The sequence below is a fragment of the Mustelus asterias genome, chromosome 5 (genome assembly GCF_964213995.1).
Source record: "Mustelus asterias chromosome 5, sMusAst1.hap1.1, whole genome shotgun sequence".
Classification (NCBI taxonomy): domain Eukaryota; kingdom Metazoa; phylum Chordata; class Chondrichthyes; order Carcharhiniformes; family Triakidae; genus Mustelus; species Mustelus asterias.
Genome location: NC_135805.1, coordinates 125,011,544 through 125,032,451, shown reverse-complemented (window position 1 = coordinate 125,032,451; position 20,908 = coordinate 125,011,544). Strand labels below are relative to the sequence as shown.

Below are 20,908 nucleotides of genomic sequence, written 5' to 3'. Positions count from 1 at the left end.
GATATAGACATTTAACATAGTATTGTTCTTATGAATGGGTACATTTCCTTATGTCTGTATCTATCAATGGTTGGTTTTGGCTCATTCAGGTGTTAATTGGTTTCCTCGCATTCATATTTTCCTGCTCTTCCTCTGGCTAATCTATTCCCTTTGTCTCGGGTTTTCCTTATCTTAAAAGATGTCTCGACCCTCGGCTTGGCTTCCTGAGGTGTTTGTTTACTCTGAGTCACTGTCTGTGATTAAGAAATGACTTGTCTGTTAGGTTTTGATTTAAAGTGATTTCTGATAAGTGGGAGCCGGTGTCTGCTTTTTTGGCTCCTTTCCCAGTTAACTCTATGTGCCAGGCAGCCATTTTAAAGTGTGCTTTTCCCCTTACACCTCCGATTGGGTCAGTAGGCTGACGAATGGCAGATGGAGTTTAATTTAGACAAATGCGAGGTGATGCATTTGAGTGGATTGAACCAGGGCAGGACTTACTCAGTTAGTGGTAGAGCATTGGGGAGAGTTATAGAACAGAGAGATCTAGGGGTACGTGTTCATAGTTCCTTGAAAGTGGAGTCACAGGTGGACAGACTGGTGAAGAAGGCATTCAGCATGCTTGGTTTCATTGGTCAGAACATTGAATAAAAGAGTTGGGACGTCTTGTTGAAGTTGTACAAGACATTGGTAAGGCCACACTTGGAATACTGTGTACAATTCTGGTCACCCTGTTATAGAAAGGATATTACTAAACTAGAAAGAGTGCAGAAGAGATTTACTAGGATGCTACCAGGTCTTGATGGTTTGAGTTATAAGGAGAGGTTGGATAGACTCGCGCTTTTTTCGCTGGAGCATAGAAGGCTGAAGGGTGATCTTATAGAGGTCTACAAAATAATGAGGGGCATCGATCAGCTAGATAGCCAATATCTTTTCCCAAAGGTAGGGGAGTCTAAAACTAGAGGGCATAGGTTTAAGGTGAGAGGGGAGAGATACAAAAGTGTCCAGAGGGGCAATTTTTTCACACACAGGGTTGGTGAATGTCTGGAACAAGCTGCCAGAGGTAGTAGTAGAGATGGGTACAATTTTGTCTTTTAAAAAGCATTTAGATAGTTACATGGGTAAGATGGGTATCGAGGGATATGGGCCAAATACAGGCAATTGGGATTAGCTTAGGGGTTTAAAAAGAAAGGGCGGCATGGACAAGTTGGGCTGCAGGGCCTGTTTCCATGCTGTAAACCTCTATGACTCTAGGTACTTAATATCTTATGAAAAACACCCAGATTCATAACCTCATATCAAAGGCAACTAATAAATCTCTTTCAGCTGTCCCAGACACAAACCTGCCAAAGATAGCTGCCAAAGCTGAGCAACTACGAGGAGAGTGCTGGCCAGTGCTTCCTTTGTGTTTTTTGGCTACCTGGGCTAAAGTCTGCACGTGCAGCAGCAGAGTGGGCATGTTCAGACACAAAACATGCAAATTCGGGTAAATTCTGGAGATAAAATGCATCTCGACAAGGTTTGACACAGGATGGAAGGCAAAAAACCAAATTCAAGGACAGGCTGGGGAAATCTGGGACACTTGGCCACCTTGCATTTGACAGCACCTCTCACACTGCAGTATTCCCTCAGTACTGCTCTGGAATGTCAGCCTATTTAGTGTTTAAATCCTAGAGGGTGACTTAAACAGTGGATACCAGAGGCAGGAAGAATGTTTGCATGAGCAAGCTATTTATACTAAAATTTATTGTTGCTTAGAGGGATAATACCTAAAGGAACAATATCAACATAGAAACATAAACATAGAAACATATGGTTTTCCTCAGTAGCCTGGTGACATTTAGCTGCTGGACAGTGGGTGGTGGGGGAGGGGGGGGGGGGGGTGGGGGAGTGGTGGAGGGGGCTGCAGAACAGGACAGTGGGCAGGGGGGTGAGCACTAGACAGTGGACTGTGGACAGTGGGGGGTGAGCACTGGGCTGTGGGCGGGGAGGTGAGCATTGGACAGTGGGCAAGGGGGTGAGCGCTGGACAGTTGGGGGGTGGGGGGTTAGCACTGGACAGTGGGCGGGGTGGGGGGTTAGCACTGGACAGTGGGCGGGGGACTGGGTGCTGGACCGTGGGCGGGGGGTGAGTGCTGGACAGTGGGTAGGGGGGGGGGGTGAGCGTTGGGCAGGGGGAAGCTGGATAGTGGGCAAGGGGGTGAGCGCTGGACAGTGGGTGGGCGGGGGGTGAGTGCTGGACAGTGGGTGGGGGGGGGGTGAGCGTTGGGCAGGGGGAAGCTGGGTAGTGGGGAAGGGGTTTGACCAGTGGACAGGGGGGTTACTACGAGACAATGGGCAAGGGGGTGAATGCTGGACAGTGGGCCGGGGGGGAGCCAGACAGTGGGCGGGGTGGGGGGGAGCCAGACACTGGGCGGCGGAGGGAGTCGGACAGTGGGCTGGGGGGGGGTAATTGGAAAGTGGGCTGGGGGGAGAGTTGGACAGTGGGGGGGGGGGGGGGGGGGGGCGCGGATAGCAGGTGTGGTGGGGGGGCAGCTGGACAGTGTGGTGGGAGAACTGGACTGTGGGCAGGGGCAGCTAGACAGTGTGTGGGGAAGTGGACTATGGGCAGGGGGAAGCTGGACAGTGGGCGGGGGCAGCTGGACTATGGGTGGGAGCGGGCTGGATTATGGGCGTGAGGGAGCTGGACATTGGGCTGGGGAAGTTGGACAGTGGGTGGGGGTGCTGGCCATGGCAGCATGTTGAGCGGGAAAGAACAAAGAACAATAGAGCACAGGAACAGGCCCCTCGGCCCTCCAAGCCTGCCGATCATGATGCCTGCCTAAACTAAAACCGTATGCACTTACGGAGTCCAAATCCTTCCATTTTCATCCTATTCATATATTCGTCTAGATGCCCCTTAAATGCCGCGATTGTACCTGCTCCCACCACCTCCCCGGGCAGCGCGTTCCAGACATTCACTATTCTCTGTGTAAAAAAAAACTTGCCTTGCACATCTCTTTTCAACTTTTCCCCATGCACCTTAAATCTATGTCCCCGAGTACTTGAGTTTTCTACCTTAGGAAAGAGCATCTGACTATCCACTCTGTCCATGCCACAAACCTCTTTCAGGTCGCCCCTCAACTTCCAGCATTCCAGTGAGAACAAACTGAGTTCATCCAAACTCTCCTCATAGCTTAATACCCTCCAGACCAGACAACATCCTGGTAAACCTCTTCTGTACCCTCTCCAAAGCATCCACATACTTCTGGTAGTGTGACTACCAGAATTGTACACAATATTCCAAATGAGGCCTAACTATGGTTCTGCGCAGCTGCAGCATGACCAGACAATTTTTATACTCAATGCCCCAACCAATGAAGGCAAGCATGCCGTATGCCTTCTTGGCTACCTTATCCACCTGCTTGCCACTTTCAGTGATCGTGGACATGGATGCCCAGATCTCTCTGCCTGTCAATTCTCCGAAGGGTTCTACCATTTATTGTATAATTCCTACATGCATTGGACATCCCAAAATGCATTACCTCACATTTATCTGCCCAAGTCTCCAACCAGTTGACACCTTGCTGTATCCTCTGACAATCCTCTTCACTATCCGCAATTCCACCAATTTTTGTATCGTCTGCGAACTTACAAATCAGACCAGCTACACTTTCCTCCAAATCATTTATATATATTACAAACAACAAAGGGCCCAGAACTTGTCCCTGTGGAACACCGCGAGTAAGAAGTTTAACAACACCAGGTTAAAGTCCAACAGGTTTATTTGGTAGCAAAAGCCACACAAGCTTTCGGAGCTCCAAGCCCCTTCTTCAGGTGAGTGGGAATTCTGTTCACAAACAGGGCATATAAAGACACAGACTCAATTTACATGAATAATGGTTGGAATGCAAATACTTACAGCTAATCAAGTCTTTAAGATACAAACAACGTGAGTGGAGAGAGCATCAAGACAGGCTAAAAAGATGTGTATTGTCTCCAGACAAGACAGCCAGTGAAACTCTGACAGTGACACACGACGGCGCAGAGTCGCTGAGCAGAAACTGATAGCCAAGTTCCGCACGAGGACGGCCTCAACTGGGATATTGGGTTCATGTCACACTATTTATAACCCCCACAGCTTGCCTGGACCTGCAGAGTTTCACTGGCTGTCTTGTCTGGAGACAATACACATCTTTTTAGCCTGTCTTGATGCTCTCTCCACTCACATTGTTTGTATCTTAAAGACTTGATTAGTTGTAAGTATTCGCATTCCAACCATTGTTCATGTAAATTGAGTCTGTGTCTTTATAAGCTCTGTTTGTAAACAGAATTCCCACTCACCTGAAGAAGGGGCTTGGAGCTCCGAAAGCTTGTGTGGCTTTTGCTACCAAATAAACCTGTTGGACTTTAACCTGGTGTTGTTAAACTTCTTACTGTGTTTACCCCAGTCCAACGCCGGCATCTCCACATCATGAACACCGCTAGTCACAGCCTTCCATTCAGAAAAGCACCCCTTTACTGCTACCCTCTGTCTTCTATGGCCAAGAAAGAAGTTTAACAACACCAGGTTAAAGTCCAACAGCTTTATTTGGCAGCAAAAGCCACCAGCTTTCGGAACAGGCTGTTCCTTTGTCAGGTGGGTGTGAGTTCTGATCACAAACATGGCACAAAGCCCTGTTTGTGATCAGAACTCACACCACCTGATGAAGGAACAGCCTGTTCCAAAAGCTGGTGGCTTTTGCTGCCAAATAAATCTGTTCGTCTTTAACCTGGTGTTGTTAAACTTCTTACTGTGTTTACCCCAGTCCAATGCCGGCATCTCCACAATCATGACTTCTATGGCCAAGCCAGTTCTGTATCCATTTTGCCAGCTCTTCTCTGATCCCTTGTGACTTCACCTTTTGTACCAGTCTACCCTGAGGTACCTTGTGAAAGGCTTCACTAAAGTCCATGTATACAACATCCAGTGCCTTTCTCTCATCTATCATCTTCATCACTTTCTCAAAAGACTCAATCAAGTTAGTGAAGCATGACCTCCCCTTCACAAAACCATGCTATCACTAATAAGTCAGTTTGTTTCCAAATGTGAATAAATCCTGTCCCTATCATTGACGTAAGGCTCACCAGCCTATAATTTCCTGGATTATCCCTGTCCTTCTTAAATAATGGAACAACATTGGCTATTCTCCAGTCCTCTGGAACTTCACCTGTAGCCAATGAGGATGCAAAGATTTCTGTCAAGGCCCCAGCAATTTCCTCCCTTGCCTCCCTCAGTATTCTAGGGTAGATCGCATCAAGCTCTGGGGACTTATCTACTTTCATGCTTTTAAGACACCCAATCCCCCCTCCTTTTTGATATTGACATGATCCAGAATATCTACACACCCTACCCTAGGCTTCTCATCCATCAAGTCCTTCTCTTTGGTGAATACTGAGGCAAAGTATTCAAAGAACAGTACAGCACAGGAAACAGGCCCTTCGGCCCTCCAAGCCTGTGCCGCTTCTTGATCCAACTAGACCAATGGTTTGTATCCCTCCATTCCCAGGCTGCTCATGTGACTATCCAGGTAAGTCTTAAACGATGTCAGCGTGTCTGCTTCCACCACCCTACTTGGAAGCGCATTACAGGCCCCCACCACCCTCTGTGTAAAAAACATCCCTCTAATATCTGAGTTATACTTCGCCCCTCTCACCTTGAGCCCATGACCCCTCGTGATCGTCACTTCTGATCTGGGAAAAAGCTTCCCACTGTTCACCCTATCTATCCCCTTCATAATCTTGTACACCTCTATTAGATCTCCCCTCATTCTCCGTCTTTCCAGGGAGAACAACTCCAGTTTACCCAATCTCTCCTCATAGCTAAGACCCTCCATACCAGGCAACATCCTGGTAAACCTTCTCTCCACTCTCTCTAACGCCTCCACGTCCTTCTGGTAGTGCGGCGATCAGAACTGGATGCAGTACTCCAAATGTGGCCTAACCAGCGTTTTATACAGCTGCATCATCAGACGCCAGCTTTTATACTTTATACCCCATCCTATAAAGGCAAGCATACCATATGCCTTCTTCACCACCTTCTCCACCTGTGTTGCCACCTTCAAGGATTTGTGGACTTGCACACCTAGGTCCCTCTGTGTTTCTATACTCTTGATGACTCTGCCATTTATTGTATAACTCCTCCCAACATTATTTCTTCCAAAATGCATCACTTCGCATTTATCCGGATTAAATTCCATCTGCCACCTCTCCGCCCAATTTTCCAGCCTATCTATATCCTGCTGTATTGCCCGACAATGCTCATCGCTATCCGCAAGTCCAGCCATCTTCGTGTCATCCGCAAACTTGCTGATAACACCAGTTACACCTTCTTCCAAATCATTTATATATATCACAAATAGCAGAGGTCCCAGTACAGAGCCCTGCGGAACACCACTGGTCACAGACCTCCAGCCGGAAAAAGACCCTTCGACCGCTACCCTCCGTCTCCTATGGCCAAGTCAGTTCTCCACCCATCTACCCACTTCTCCTTGTATCCCATGAGCCTTAACCTTCTTAACCAACCTGCCATGTGGGACTTTGTCAAATGCCGAACTGAAATCCATATAGACGGCATCCACGGCCCTTCCTTCGTCAACTGTTTTTGTCACTTCCTCAAAAAACTCCTCCAAATTTGTAAGGCACAACCCCCCTCTTACAAAACCATGCTGTCTGTCACTAATGAGATTCATTTAGTATCTGGCCCATTTCCTCTGGCTCCTTGCATAGATTCCCTCCACTATGGAGGCCTGTGACTAGTGGTGTGCTGCAGGGATCGGTGTTGGGTCCATTGTTATTTGTCATCGATATCAATGATCTGGATGATAATGTGGTAAATTGGATCAGCAAGTTTGCTGATGATACAAAGATTGGAGGTGTAGTGGACAGTGAGGAAGGTTTTCAAAGCTTGCAGAGGGATTTGGACCAACTGGAAAAATGGGCTGAAAAATGGCAAATGGAATTTAACGCAGACAAGTGTGAGATATTGCACATTGGAAGGACAAACCAAAGTAGAACGTACAGGGTAAATGGTAGAACTCTGAAGAGTGCAGTTGAACAGAGGGATCTGGGAATACAGGTACAGAATTCCCTAAAAGTGACGTCACAGGTGGATAGGGTCGTAAAGAGTGCCTTTGGTACATTGGCCTTTATAAATCGGAGTATCGAGTATAAAAGTTGGAGTGTTATGGTAAGGTTATATAAGACATTGGTGAGGCCGAATTTGGAGTACTGTGTACAGTTTTGGTCACCTAGTTACAGGAAGGATGTAAATAAGGTTGAAAGAGTGCAGAGAAGGTTCACAAGGATGTTGCCGGGACTTGAGAAGCTGAGTTACAGAGAGAGATTGAATAGGTTGGGACTTTATTCCCTGGAGCGTAGAAGATTGAGGGGAGATTTGATAGAGGTGTATAAAATTATGATGGGTATAGATAGAGTGAATGCAAGCAGGCTTTTTCCACGGAGGCTCGGGAAGAAAATAACTAGAGGACATGGGTTAAGGATGAGGGGGGAAAAGTTTAAAGGGAATATTAGGGGGGGCTTCTTCACACAGAGAGTGGTGGGAGTGTGGAATGAGCTGCCGGATAAAGTGGTAAATGTGGGGTCACTTTTAACATTTAAGAAAAACTTGGACGGGTTCATGGATGAGAGGGGTGTGGAGGGATATGGTCCAAGTGCAGGTCAGTGGGACTAGGCAAAAAATGGTTTGGCACAGACAAGAAGGGCCAAAAGGCCTGTTTCTGAGCTGTAATTTTCTATGGTTCTGTGGTTCTATCCTTGAGTGGGCCAACCCTTTCCCTGGCTACCCTCTTGCTCTTTACATATGTATAAAATGCCTCAAGATTTTCCTTAATCCTGTTTGCCAAGGACTTTTCATGACCCCTTTTAGCCCTCCTAATCCTTCCTTAAGTTCCTTCCTACTTTCATAGAAATCATAGAAACCCTACAGTACAGAAAGAGGCCATTCGGCCCATCGAGTCTGCACCGACCACAGGCCCTACCCCCTATCCCACCCACTAATCCCTCTAACCTACGCATCTCAGGACACTAAGGGGCAATTTTAGCATGGCGAATCAACCTAACCCGCACATCTTTGGACTGTGGGAGGAAACCGGAGCACCTGGAGGAAACCCATGCAGACACGAGGAGAATGTGCAAACTCCACACAGAACAGTGACCCAAGCTGGGAATCGAACCCAGGTCCCTGGAGCTGTGAAGCAGCAGTGCTAACCATTGTGCTACCGAAGCCTTTTAGACCTTATGAATGCTTGCTTTTTCTTTTTGAGAAGGTTCATAATATCCCTCGCTATCCAGGGTTCCCAATATTTGCCATACTTATCCTTCATCCTCATAGGTACATGCCGGTCCTGAATTCCAATCAACTGATATTTAAAAGACTCCCACATGTCGGATGTTGATTTACCCTCAAACAGCCTCCCCCAGTCTACACTCTCCAGATCCTGCCTAATGTTGTTGTTGTCTTCCCCCAATTTAATACCTTCGCTCGAGGACCACTCTTGACTGTATCCACAAGAACTTAAACCTTACAGAATTATGATCACTGTTCCCGAAATGCTCTCCTACTGAAACTTTGATCACCTGGCTGGGCTCATTCCCCAATACCAGGTCTAATATGGCTCCTTGCTGAGTTGGGCTGTTTACATAATGTTACAAGAAACCCTTCTGGACGCTTCTTTCAAATTCTACCCCATCCAAGCCCTTGGCAGAAAGCGAGTCCCAGTCAATATTGGGAAAGTTAAAATCACCCACCACAATAACCCTGATGTTTTTGCATGTTTTCAAAAACATGTCTACATATCTGCTCCTCTATCTTTTCTAGCTGGCTGTTGGGAGGCCTGTAATAACCCCCCAACATTTTGACTACACCCTTCCTATTCCTGACCTCTACCCATTTTTGCCATACAAACAAAGTACTGGTAAAAGGCTGAGTAACCTTTTGGTAATTACCAAAAGGTTACTCAGGGCATATAAAGGTTTTTATGCATATATTAGGAGCAAGAGAAAGAGTAGGTCCACTCAAGGACAATGGAGGGAAGTTATGTGTGGAGCCACAGGAAGCGGGTGAGATCCTTAATGAGTACCTTGTAACGGTTTTCACCAAGGAGAAGGACATGACGGATGTTGAAGTCAGGTATTGGTGTGTGAACGCTCTCGAGAATGTCAATATATTGAAGGAGGAAGTATTGGGTATCCTAAATTGCATTCAGGTAGACAAGTCCCCGGGGCCAGATGGGATCTGTCCCAGGTTACTGCAGGAGGCAAGGGGGAGAAAAAGCTAGGGCCTTAACAAATATCTTCACATCCTCTTTGACCACAGGCTAGGTTCCAGTGGACTAGAGAATAGCAAATGTTGTTCACTTGTTTAAGAAAGGAAGCGGGGATAATCCAGGAAATTATAGGCCGGTGAGCTTGACGTCAGTGATGAGGAAACTTCTGGAGAAGATACTGAGGGACAGGATATAAGCACATTTTGAAGAAAATGGACTAGTTAGTGACAGGCAGCATGGTTTTGTATGGGGAAGATCATGTCTCACCAACTTGATTTGAGTTTTTTGAAGAGGTGACAATGATAATTGGTGAGGGGAGAGCTGTGGATGTAGTTTATATGGACTTTAGTAAGGCATTTGACAAGGTCTCACATGGCAGACAGATACAAAAACTAAAATCACATGGGATTCGGGGTGGGCTGGTTAGATGGATACAGAACTGGTTTGGTTATAGAAGACAGAGAGTAGCGGTGGAAGGGTGTTTTTCAGAATGGAGATTTATATCTCATGGTGTTCCACAGGGATCAGTGCGAGGACCTCTGTTGTTTGTAGTATATATAATTGATCTGGAGGAACATGTGGGTGGTCTGATTAGTAAGTATGCGGATTACATAAAGATTGGTGGAGTTGCTGATTGTGCCAGGGATTGTCAGAGGATACAACAGGATATAGATAGATTGGAGACTTGGGTACAGAAATGGCAGATGGAGTTTAATCCGGACAAATGGGAGGTGAATCATTTGGAGGAACAAATTTAGGTGTGAATTATACTGCAAATGGCAGAACCCTTAGGAACATTAACATAGAAATCATAGAAATCATAGAAACCCTACAGTGCAGAAGGAGGCCATTCGGCCCATTGAGTCTGCACCGACCACAATCCCACCCAGGCCCTACCCCCACATATTTACCCACTAATCCCTCTAACCTACACATCTCAGGACTCTAAGAGGCAATTTTTAACCTGGCCAATCAACCTAACCCGCACATCTTTGGACTGTGGGAGGAAACCGGAGCACCCGGAGGAAACCCACGCAGACACGAGGAGAATGTGCAAACTCCACACAGACAGTGACCCAAGCCGGGAATCGAACCCGGGACCCTGGAGCTGTGAAGCAGCAGTGCTAACCACTGTGCTACCGTGCCGCCCCACCACTGTGCTACCGTGCCGCCCCACGGCGTTCATCTCTACCTCTGCCTCATACATACAGAAGGATCTGGGCGTGCAGGTCCACAGTTCCCTAAAAGTGGCAAGACAGGTGGCCAAAGTGATTAAGAAGACAGATGGCATGCTTGCCTTCATCAGCCGGGGCATTGAGTACAGGAGTTGGGAATTATGTTGCAGCTGTATAAAACCTTGGTTAGGCCGCATGTCAGGTATTACGTGCAGCTCTGGTCACCACACTACCAGAAGGATGTGGAAGCTTTGGAGAGAGTGCTAAGAAGGTTCACAAGGATGTTGCCTGGTTTCGAGGGTGTTGACTGTGAGAAGAGGTTGAATAAACTGGGATTGTTTTCACTGGAAACACGGAAGCTGATGGGAGTCCTGATCGAGGTCTATAAAATTATGAGAGGCATAGACAGGGTGGACAATCAGAGGCTTTTATCAAGAGTGGAAGTGTCAATTTCAAGGGGCACAGGTTTAAGGTGTGAGGGGAAAAGTTTCATTGAGATGTGCAGGGGAAGGTTTTCACACAGAGTGGTGGGTGCCTACAACCCGCTGTCAGAGGAGGTGGTGGAAGCAGGCACATTCGCAACATTTAAGAGTCATCTGGATGGGTACATGAATAGGGAGGGAATGGAGGGCTATGGTCCGAGTAAGAGCGGAAAGTTTTTTAAAATTTAGCTAGGGCATCATCATCGGCACAGGTTTGGAGGGCCGAAGGGCTTGTTCCTCTGCTGTACGTTGTTGTTTTGTTGCTGAATATGGATGACGTTGTACTTTTTCAGATCCTTATCGAGCTAGAGACAGCATTGCTTGATGACGAGCCTCACTGGTACAAACTTCAGACACATGATGTATCATCTCTACCTCTGCCTCAACCATCACCCTACATGCCACGCCGACATGTTCATGGAGAAAGTCCCAGTAAAAGGCTACAAAGTAAGTCATTGGTCCTTTTAGTATTTTCAGCTATCAGGCTAAATTCTGAACTAAATCCACAGCATAACAAAGACCCATTCATATTGATTGTGAATTAAGTTAACTGTAATGTATGTTTGAAATCACTGTTCAAAATAGAATGTCATTTACGGTTTATAAAGTGTCCTCAAAATGAGCTCTCTTTCCTCATCAGGAATATTGCTTTAATTCATTTCTTGGAAAGTTTTAAATTAGGGGACTCGTGAGAAGATATTTAACCTTTAAAATGATACAATTGGGTAACAGTATCCACACACTTCATACGTTCATCTGCAGGTTCCTCTCTTGGCTATTTTAACAGTGAGGCTCTAATCTCTTCAAAATAATTGGGTTAAAGTTCTGTTAAAGAACAGAGTTCTTTGTTCAATTCTGGTCGTCACATGACCAAAAAGATGTGGAAGCTTTGGAGAGGGTACAGAAAAGATTTACCAGGATGTTGCCTGGTATGGAGGGCATTAGCTATGCGGAGAGGTTGGAGAAACTTGGCTTGTTTTCACTGGAACGATGGAGGTTGAGGGGAGACCTGATAGAAGTCGGCAAGAATATGAGGGACATGGACAGAGTGGATAGTCAGAAGCTTTTTCCCAGGGTGGAAGAGTCAATTACTAGGGGGCACAGGTTTAAGGAGCGAGGGGCAAAGTTTAAAGTTTTACTCTTATGTGAGGAATAAAAGAATGGCCAGGGTGAGGTTAGGGCCGGTCAAGGACAGTAGTGGAAACTTGTGTATGGAGTCAGTAGAGATCGGTGAGGTGATGAATGAATACTTTTCTTCAGTGTTCACCAAGGAGAGGGGGCATGTTTTTGAGGAAGAGAAGGTGTTACAGGCTAATAGGCTAGAGGAAATAGATGTTCGGAGGAAGGATGTCCTGGCAGTTTTGAATAAACTGAAGGTCGATAAGTCCCCTGGGCCTGATGAAATGTATCCTAGGATTCTTTGGGAGGCAAGGGATGAGATTGCAGAGCCTTTGGCTTTGATCTTTGGGTCCTCGCTGTCCACGGGAATGGTGCCAGAGGACTGGAGAATGGCGAATGTTGTTCCTCTGTTTAAGAAAGGGAATAGAAATGGCCCTGGTAATTATAGACCGGTTAGTCTTACTTCGGTGGTTGGTAAATTGATGGAAAAGGTCCTTAGAGTTGGGATTTACGACCATTTAGAAAGATGCGGATTAATCCGGGATAGTCAGCACGGATTCGTGAAGGGCAAGTCGTGCCTCACAAATTTGATAGAATTTTTTGAGGAGGTAACTAAGTGTGTTGATGAAGGTAGGGCAGTTGATGTCATATACATGGATTTTAGTAAGGCGTTTGATAAGGTCCCCCATGGTTGGCTTATGATGAAAGTGAGGAGGTGTGGGATAGAGGGAAAGTTGGCCGATTGGATAGGTAACTGGCTGTCTGATCGAAGACAGAGGGTGGTGGTCGATGGAAAATTTTCGGATTGGAGGCAGGTTGCTAGCGGAGTGCCACAGGGATCAGTGCTTGGTCCTCTGCTCTTTGTGATTTTTATTAATGACTTAGAGGAGGGGGCTGAAGGGTGGATCAGTAAATTTGCTGATGACACCAAGATTGGTGGAGTAGTGGATGAGGTGGAGGGCTGTTGTAGGCTGCAAAGAGACATAGATAGGATGCAAAGCTGGGCTGAAAAATGGCAAATGGAGTTTAACCCTGATAAATGTGAGGTGATTCATTTTGGTAGGACTAATTTAAATGTGGATTACAGGGTCAAAGGTAGGGTTCTGAAGACTGTGGAGGAACAGAGAGATCTTAGAATCATAGAAACCCTACAATGCAGAAGGAGGCCATTCGGCCCATCGAGTCTGCACCGACCACAATCCCACCCAGGCCCTATCCCCACATATTTACCCGCTAATCCCTCTAACCTACACATCTCAGGACTCTAAGGGGCAATTTTTAACCTGGCCAATCAACCTAACCCGCACATCTTTGGACTGTGGGAGGAAACCGGAGCACCCGGAGGAAACCCACGCAGACACGAGGAGAATGTGCAAACTCCACACAGACAGTGACCCGAGCCGGGAATCGAACCCGGGACCCTGGAGCTGTGAAGCAGCAGTGCTAACCACTGTGCTACCATGCCGCCCCATCTTGGGGTCCATATCCACAGATCTCTAAAGGTTGCCACTCAAGTGGATAGAGCTGTGAAGAAGGCCTATAGTGTGTTAGCTTTTATTAACAGGGGGTTGGAGTTTAAGAGCCGTGGGGTTATGCTGCAACTGTACAGGACCTTGGTGAGACCACATTTGGAATATTGTGTGCAGTTCTGGTCACCTCACTATAGGAAGGATGTGGAAGCGCTGGAAAGAGTGCAGAGGAGATTTACCAGGATGCTGCCTGGTTTGGAGGGTAGGTCTTATGAGGAAAGGTTGAGGGAGCAAGGGCTGTTCTCTCTGGAGCGGAGGAGGCTGAGGGGAGACTTAATAGAGGTTTATAAAATGATGAAGGGGATAGATAGAGTGAACGTTCAAAGACTATTTCCTCGGGTGGATGGAGCTATTACAAGGGGGCATAACTACAGGGTTCATGGTGGGAGATATAGGAAGGATATCAGAGGTAGGTTCTTTACGCAGAGAGTGGTTGGGGTGTGGAATGGACTGCCTGCAGTGATAGTGGAGTCAGACACTTTAGGAACATTTAAGCGGTTATTGGATAGGCACATGGAGCACACCAGGATGATAGGGAATGGGATAGCTTGATCTTGGTTTCAGATAAAGCTCGGCACAACATCGTGGGCCGAAGGGCTTGTTCTGTGCTGTACTGTTCTATGTTCTATGAGATGTACGAGGCAAGTTTTTTTACACAGTGTGGTGGGTGCCTGGAACTCGCTGCCATGGGATGTAGTGGGAGTAGATACAATAGTGACTTTTAACGGGCGTCTGGACAAAAACATGAATAGGATGGGAATAGAGGGATATGGTACCTGGAAGGGTTTTAGTTAATTCGGGCAGCATGGTCAGTGTAGGCTTGGAGGGCCGAAGGAACATAAGAACTTAAGAACTAGGAGCACGAGTAGCCATCTGGCCCCTCGAGTCTGCTCCGCCATTCAATAAGATCATGGCTGATCTTTTCGTGGACTCAGCTCCACTTACCCGCCCGCTCACCATAACCCTTTACTGTTCAAAAATGTATCTATCCTTGCCTTAAAAACATTCAATGAGGTAGCCTCAATTGCTTCACTGGGCAAGGAATTCCACAGATTCACAACCTTTTGTGTGAAGAAGCTCCTCCTCAACTCAGCCCTAAACCTGCTTCCCCTTATTTTGAGGCTATGCCCTCTAGTTCTAGTTTCACCCGCCAGAGGAAACAACTTCCCTGCTTCTATCTTATCTATTTTGTTCATAATCTTATATGGTTCTTTCAGATCTCCCCTCATTCTTCTGAATTCCAATGAGTATAGCCCCAGTCTACTCAGTCTCTCCTCTTAAGCCAACTCTCTCAACTCCGGAGTCAACCTAGTGAATCTCCTCTGCACCCCCTCCAGTGCCAGTATATCCTTTCTCAAGTAAGGAGACCAAAACTGTACACAGTACTCCAGGTGTGGCCTCACCAGCACCTTATACAGCTGAAACATAACCTCGCTGTTTTTAAACTCCATCCCTCTAGCAATGAAGGACAAAATTCCATTTGCCTTCTTAATTACCTGCTGCACCTGCAAACCAACTCCTTGAGATTCCTGCACAAGGACACCCAGGTCCCTCCGCACAGCAGCATGCTGCAATTTTTTACCATTTAAATAATAGTCCATTTTGCAATTATTCCTACCAAAATGGATGACCTCACATTTATCAACACTGTACTCCATCTGCCAGACCCTCGCCCACTCACTTAGATTATCTGTATCCCTTTGCAGACTTTCAGCGTCCTCTGCCACCCATCTTGGTGTCATCTGCGAATTTTGACACATTACACTTGGTCCCCAACTCCAAATCATCTATGTAAATCGTAAGCAATTGCGGTCCCAACACTGATCCCTGAGGCACACCACTCGTCACTGATCGCAAATCAGAAAAACACCCATTTACCCCCACTCTTTGCTTTCTGTTATCCTCTATCCTCTATCCATGCTAATACATTACCCGTAACACCGTGCACCTTTATCTTATGCAGCAGTCTATGGTGCGGCACCTTGTCAAATGTCTTCTGGAAATCCAGATACACCACATCCATCGATTCCCCATTGTCCACTGCACATGTAATGTTCTCAAAGAATTCCTCCAAATTAGTCAAACATGACCTCATGAACCCATGCTGCATCTTACCAACGAGATAATTTATATCCAGATGTCTCGCTATTTCTTCCTTGATGATAGATTCAAGCATTTTCCCTACCACAGGAATTAAGCTAACCGGCCTATAGTTACCTGAAGGGCCTGTTCCTGTGCTGTAATTTTCTTTGTTATTCCTCAAAGAACAAAAAACAAAGCGAGGAATTTCAGATTATTGCTGAATGCATGTTTTATTCATATGATTTCAGAACTGTTCTGACTGAATAAAATTTGTGTTCTGTTTGTTATTTTAGAAAGCAATTAAATACTGTAATGTTCTTTTTTAAACATTACATGCCGTATTTTTATTTTCTTAACTTTTTACATGAATAACCCATTTAGAATCTTAAGATTTTCGCAAAATCCAAGCATATATTGGCCTGTCATGTCAGAGATCCAGCCTGTGAGTTAACCCCTTCTGGAACCCCTCCACGCTATCCTGTGTTTTATTCAAGAAGGCAGAATTCATAAAATCATAGAATCCCTACAGTACAGAGGAAGGCCATTCAGCCCATCGATTCTGTACCGACTACAATCCCACCCAAGCCCAATTCCCACAACCCCACACATTTACCCTGCTAATCTCCCTGACATGAGGGCCAATTTAGCATAGCCAGTCAACCGAGCCTGCACATCTTTGGATTGTGGGAGGAAACCGGAGCACCTGGAGGAAACCCACGCAAACACGGGGAAAAAGTGCAAACTCCACACAGACAGTGACCCAAGGCTGGGTCCCTGGCGCTGTGAGGCAGCAGTGCTAACCACTGTACTGCCCATCCACTGTGCCACCGTACCGCCCTTATGATTCTATGAACCTTGAATGTTATAATGTGGCAAATGTTGTGCCTTTGTTTAAAAAGGGCTGCAGGGAACAGCCTGGGAACTACAGGCCAGTGAGCCTCACATCTGTAAGTTGTTGGAAGGTATTTTCAGAGACAGGATCTACAGGCATTTAGAGATGCAAGGACTGATTAGGGACAGTCAGCATGGCTTTGTGAGTGGAAAATCATATCTCACAAATTTGATTGAGTTTTTTGAAGGGTAACCAAGAAGGTAGATGAGGGCAGTGCAGTTGATGTTGTCTACATGGACTTTAGCAAGGCCTTTGAGAAGGTACCGTATGGTAGATTGTTGCATAAGGTTAAATCTCACGGGATCCAGGGGGTGGATGTAGAGGGTTGTTTTTCAAACTGGAGGCTTGTGACCAGCGGTGTGCCTCAGGAATCAGTGCTGGGTCCACTGTTATTTGTCATTTATATTAATGATTTGGATGAGAATATAGGAGGCAAGGTTAGTTAGTTTGCAGATGACACCAAGATTGGTGGCATAGTGGACAGTGAAGAAAGTTATCTCCGATTGCAACAGGATCTTGATCAATTGGACCAGTGGGCTGACGAATGGCAGATGGAGTTTAATTTAGATAAATGCGAGGTCATGCATTTTGGTAGATTGAATCAGGGCAGGACTTACTCAGTTAATGGTAGGGCGTTGGGGAGAGTTACAGAACAAAGAGATCTAGGGGTACATGTTCATAGCTCCTAGAAAGTGGAGTCACAGGTGGACAGAGTGGTGAAGAAGGCATGCTTGGTTTCATCGGTCAGAACATTGAATACAGGAGTTGGGACGTCTTGTTGAAGTTGTACAAGACATTGGTAAGGCCACACTTGGAATACTGTGTACAGTTCTGGTCACCCTATTATAGAAAGGATATTATTAAACTCGAAAGAGTGCAGAAATGATTTGCTCGGATGCTACTGGGACTTGATGGTTTGAGTTATAACGAGAGGCTGGATAGACTGGGACTTGTTTCTCTGGAGCATAGAAGGCTGAGGGGTGATCTTATCGAGGTCTATGAAATAATGAGGGGCGCAGATCAGCTTGATAGTCAATATCTTTTCCCAAAGGTAGGGGAGTCTAAAGCTCGAGGGCATAGGTTTAAGGGGAGAGATACAAAAGTGTCCAGAGGGGCAATTTTTTCACACAGAGGGTGGTGAGTGTCTGGAACAAGCTGCCAGAGGTAGTAGTAGAGGCGGGTACAATTTTGACTTTTAAAAAGCATTTAGACAGTTACATGGGTAAGATGGGTATAGAGGGATATGGGTCAGGGGCGGGCAATAGGGATTAGCTGAGGGGTTTTTAAAAAGAAGGGCGGCATGGACAAGTTGGTCCGAAGGGCCTGTTTCCATGCTGTAAACCTCTATGATTCTTTGATTCGATGACCTGTGGCCTCACCAAAATTCTATACAACTCCAACATGACTTCCCTGCTTTTGTAACCTATGCCTTGATTGATAAAGGTAAGTGTCCTATATGCCTTTTTCACCACCCCACTAACATGTTGCGGCGACACGGTAGCACAGTGGTTAGCACTGCTGCTTCACAGCTCCAGGGACCTGGGTTCGATTCCCGGCTTTGGTCACTGTCTGTGTGGAGTTTGCACATTCTCCTCATGTCTGCATGGGTTTCCTCTGGGCGCTCCAGTTTCCTCCCACAGTCCAAAGATGTGCGGGTTAGGTTGATTGGCCATGCTAAAATTGCCCCTTAGTGTCCTGAGATGTGTAGATTAGAGGGATTAGTGGGTAAAATATATGGGGGTAGGGCCTGGATGGGATTGTGGTCGGTGCAGTCTCGATGGGCCGTATGGCCTCTTTCTGTACTGTAGGGTTTCTATGACTTCTTCGACTATGTTCTTCCGTCTCAGACAACTATGGACAAACATGTCAAGGTCCCTTTGTTCCACAGAACTTCCTAGTGTCATACCGTTCATTGAATACTTCCTTGTCAAATTACTCCTTCCAAAGTGTATCAGGGTTAAATTCCATCTGCCACTTATCTGCCCATTTTGCTATCCATATCATCTTGTAGCCCAAAGCACTCGACCTTATTGTTAACCACTTGGCCAATCTTTGTGTCATCTGAAAACTTACTAATTCTACCCCCCACATGGTCATCTATGCCATTTATATAATAATAGGGAACCCACCACTGATCCCTGTGGTATGCCATTGGACACTGGCTTCTACTCGCTAAAGCAGCCGTCTGTCATCACCCTCTATCTCCTCCAACTGAGCCAATTTTGAATCCACTTCATCAAAATACCCTGTATCCCATGTGAATTTATCTTCTTTACAAGTCTCCCATGTGGGACCTTGTCAAAGGCTTTGCTGAAATCCATATAAACTACATCCACTGCGCTATCCACATCTACACACCTGGTTACCTCCTCAAAAAAATCAGTCAAATTTGTTAGGCATGACCCCCCTCTGACAAAGCTATGCTGACTATCCTTGATCAAGCCTTGTCTCTCTTCGTGATGATAGACATTCTGCTCCAGAGTTTTCTCCAATTGTTTCTACACTGACATGAGACTCACTTGTCTTTAGTTACCTGGTTTAACTCGACAACCCTTCTTAAAAAGCGGAACCACATTAGCTGTTCCTCAGTCCTCTGGCATCTTCCCCGTAAGAAGTCTCACAACACCAGGTTAAAGTCCAACAGGTTTATTTGGCAGCACAAGCTTTCGGAGTCTCGCTCCTTTATCTTGTAAATTGAGTTTGTGTCTGTATGTGCCCTGTTTGTGAACACAACTCTTCACTCCCCTGATGAAGGAGTGAGACTCCGAAAGCTTGTGCTGCCAAATAAACCTGTTAGACTTTAACCTGGTGTTGTGAAACTTCTTACTGTGCTTACCCCAGTCCAACACCGGCATCTCCACATCTTCCCCGTGGCCAGACAGGAATTAAAAACTTGGGTCAGAGTCCCTGCAATCTCTTCCCTTGTCTCCCATGGCAGTCTGGGACACACTTCAATACCTTATCCTTTTCGCTGCCAAGTTTCTTAAGAGTTCGCAGTCTCTCCCTACATTCTCATACATAGAACATATAACATTACAGCGCAGTACAGGCCCTTCGGCCCTCGATGTTGCGCCAACCTGTGAAACCAATCTAAAGCCCATCTCACCTACACTATTCCAATATCATCCATATGTTTATCCAATGACCCTTTAAATGCCCTTAATGTTGACGAGTCCACTACTGTTGCAGGCAAGGCATTCCACGCCCTTACTACTCTCCGAGTAAAGAACCTACCTCTGACATCTGTCCTATATCTATCACCCCTCAATTTAAAGCTATGTCCCCTCGTGCTAGCCATCACCATCCGAGGAAAAAGGTTCTCACTGTCCACCCTATCTAATCCTCTTGTATGCCTCTATTAAGTCACCTCTTAACCTTCTCTCGAACGAAAACAGCCTCAAGTCACTCAGCTTTTCCTCATAAGACCTTCTCACCATACCAGGCAACATCCTAGTAAATCTCCTCTGCACCCTTTCCAATGCTTCAACATCCTTCCTATAATGCGGTGACCAGTACTGTACGCAATACTCCAAGTGCGGCTGCACCAGAGTTTTGTACAGCTGCAACATGACATCATAGCTCCGAAACTCAATCCCTCTACCAATAAAAGCTAACACACTGTACGCCTTCTTAATAACCCTATCAACCTGGGTGCCAACTTTCAGGGATCTATGCACATGGACACCGAGATCTCTCTGCTCATCCACACTACGAAGTATCTTACCATTAGCCCAGTACTCTGTATTCCTGTTACTCCTTCCAAAGTGAATCACCTCACACTTTTCCACATTAAACTCAATTTGCCACCTCTCAGCCCAGCTCTGCAGCTTATCTATGTCCCTCTGTAACCTGCAACATCCTTCCGCACTGTCCACAACTCCACCGACTTTAATGTCATCCGCAAATTTACTAATCCATCCTTCTACGCCCTCATCCAGGTCATTAATAAAAATAACAAACAGCAGTGGCCCCAAAACAGATCCTTGCGGTACACCACTAGTAACTGAACTCCAGGATGAACATTTCCCATCAACCACCACCCTCTGTCTTCTTACAGCTAGCCAATTTCTGATCCAAACTGCAAAATCACCCTCCATCCCATGTGTCCGTATTTTCTGCAATAGCCTACCATGGGGAACCTTATCAAACGCTTTACTGAAATCCATATACACCACATCAACTGCTTTACCCTCATCCACCTCTTTGGTCACCTTCTCAAAGAACTCAATAAGGTTTGTGAGGCACGACCTACCCTTCACAAAACCGTGTTGACTATCCTTAATCAAATTGTTCCTTTCTGGATGATTATAAATCCTATCTCTTATAATCCTTTCCAAACCTTTGCCCAC

General features: G+C 46.1%; 1 protein-coding gene across 1 annotated transcript in view; it reads left to right on the top strand.

Annotated features, from left to right (window-relative positions):
• LOC144494018 (regulating synaptic membrane exocytosis protein 1-like) overlaps window positions 1–20,908 on the top strand; it is a gene marked incomplete at its 3' end in the record, with an annotated part of 567,179 nt that overhangs the window by 337,114 nt on the left and 209,157 nt on the right. The window contains exon 13 of the mRNA XM_078213592.1: window positions 11,231–11,384. Within this exon, the coding sequence (XP_078069718.1) occupies window positions 11,231–11,384 (154 nt within the window). The remainder of the gene's footprint in view (window positions 1–11,230; window positions 11,385–20,908) is intronic.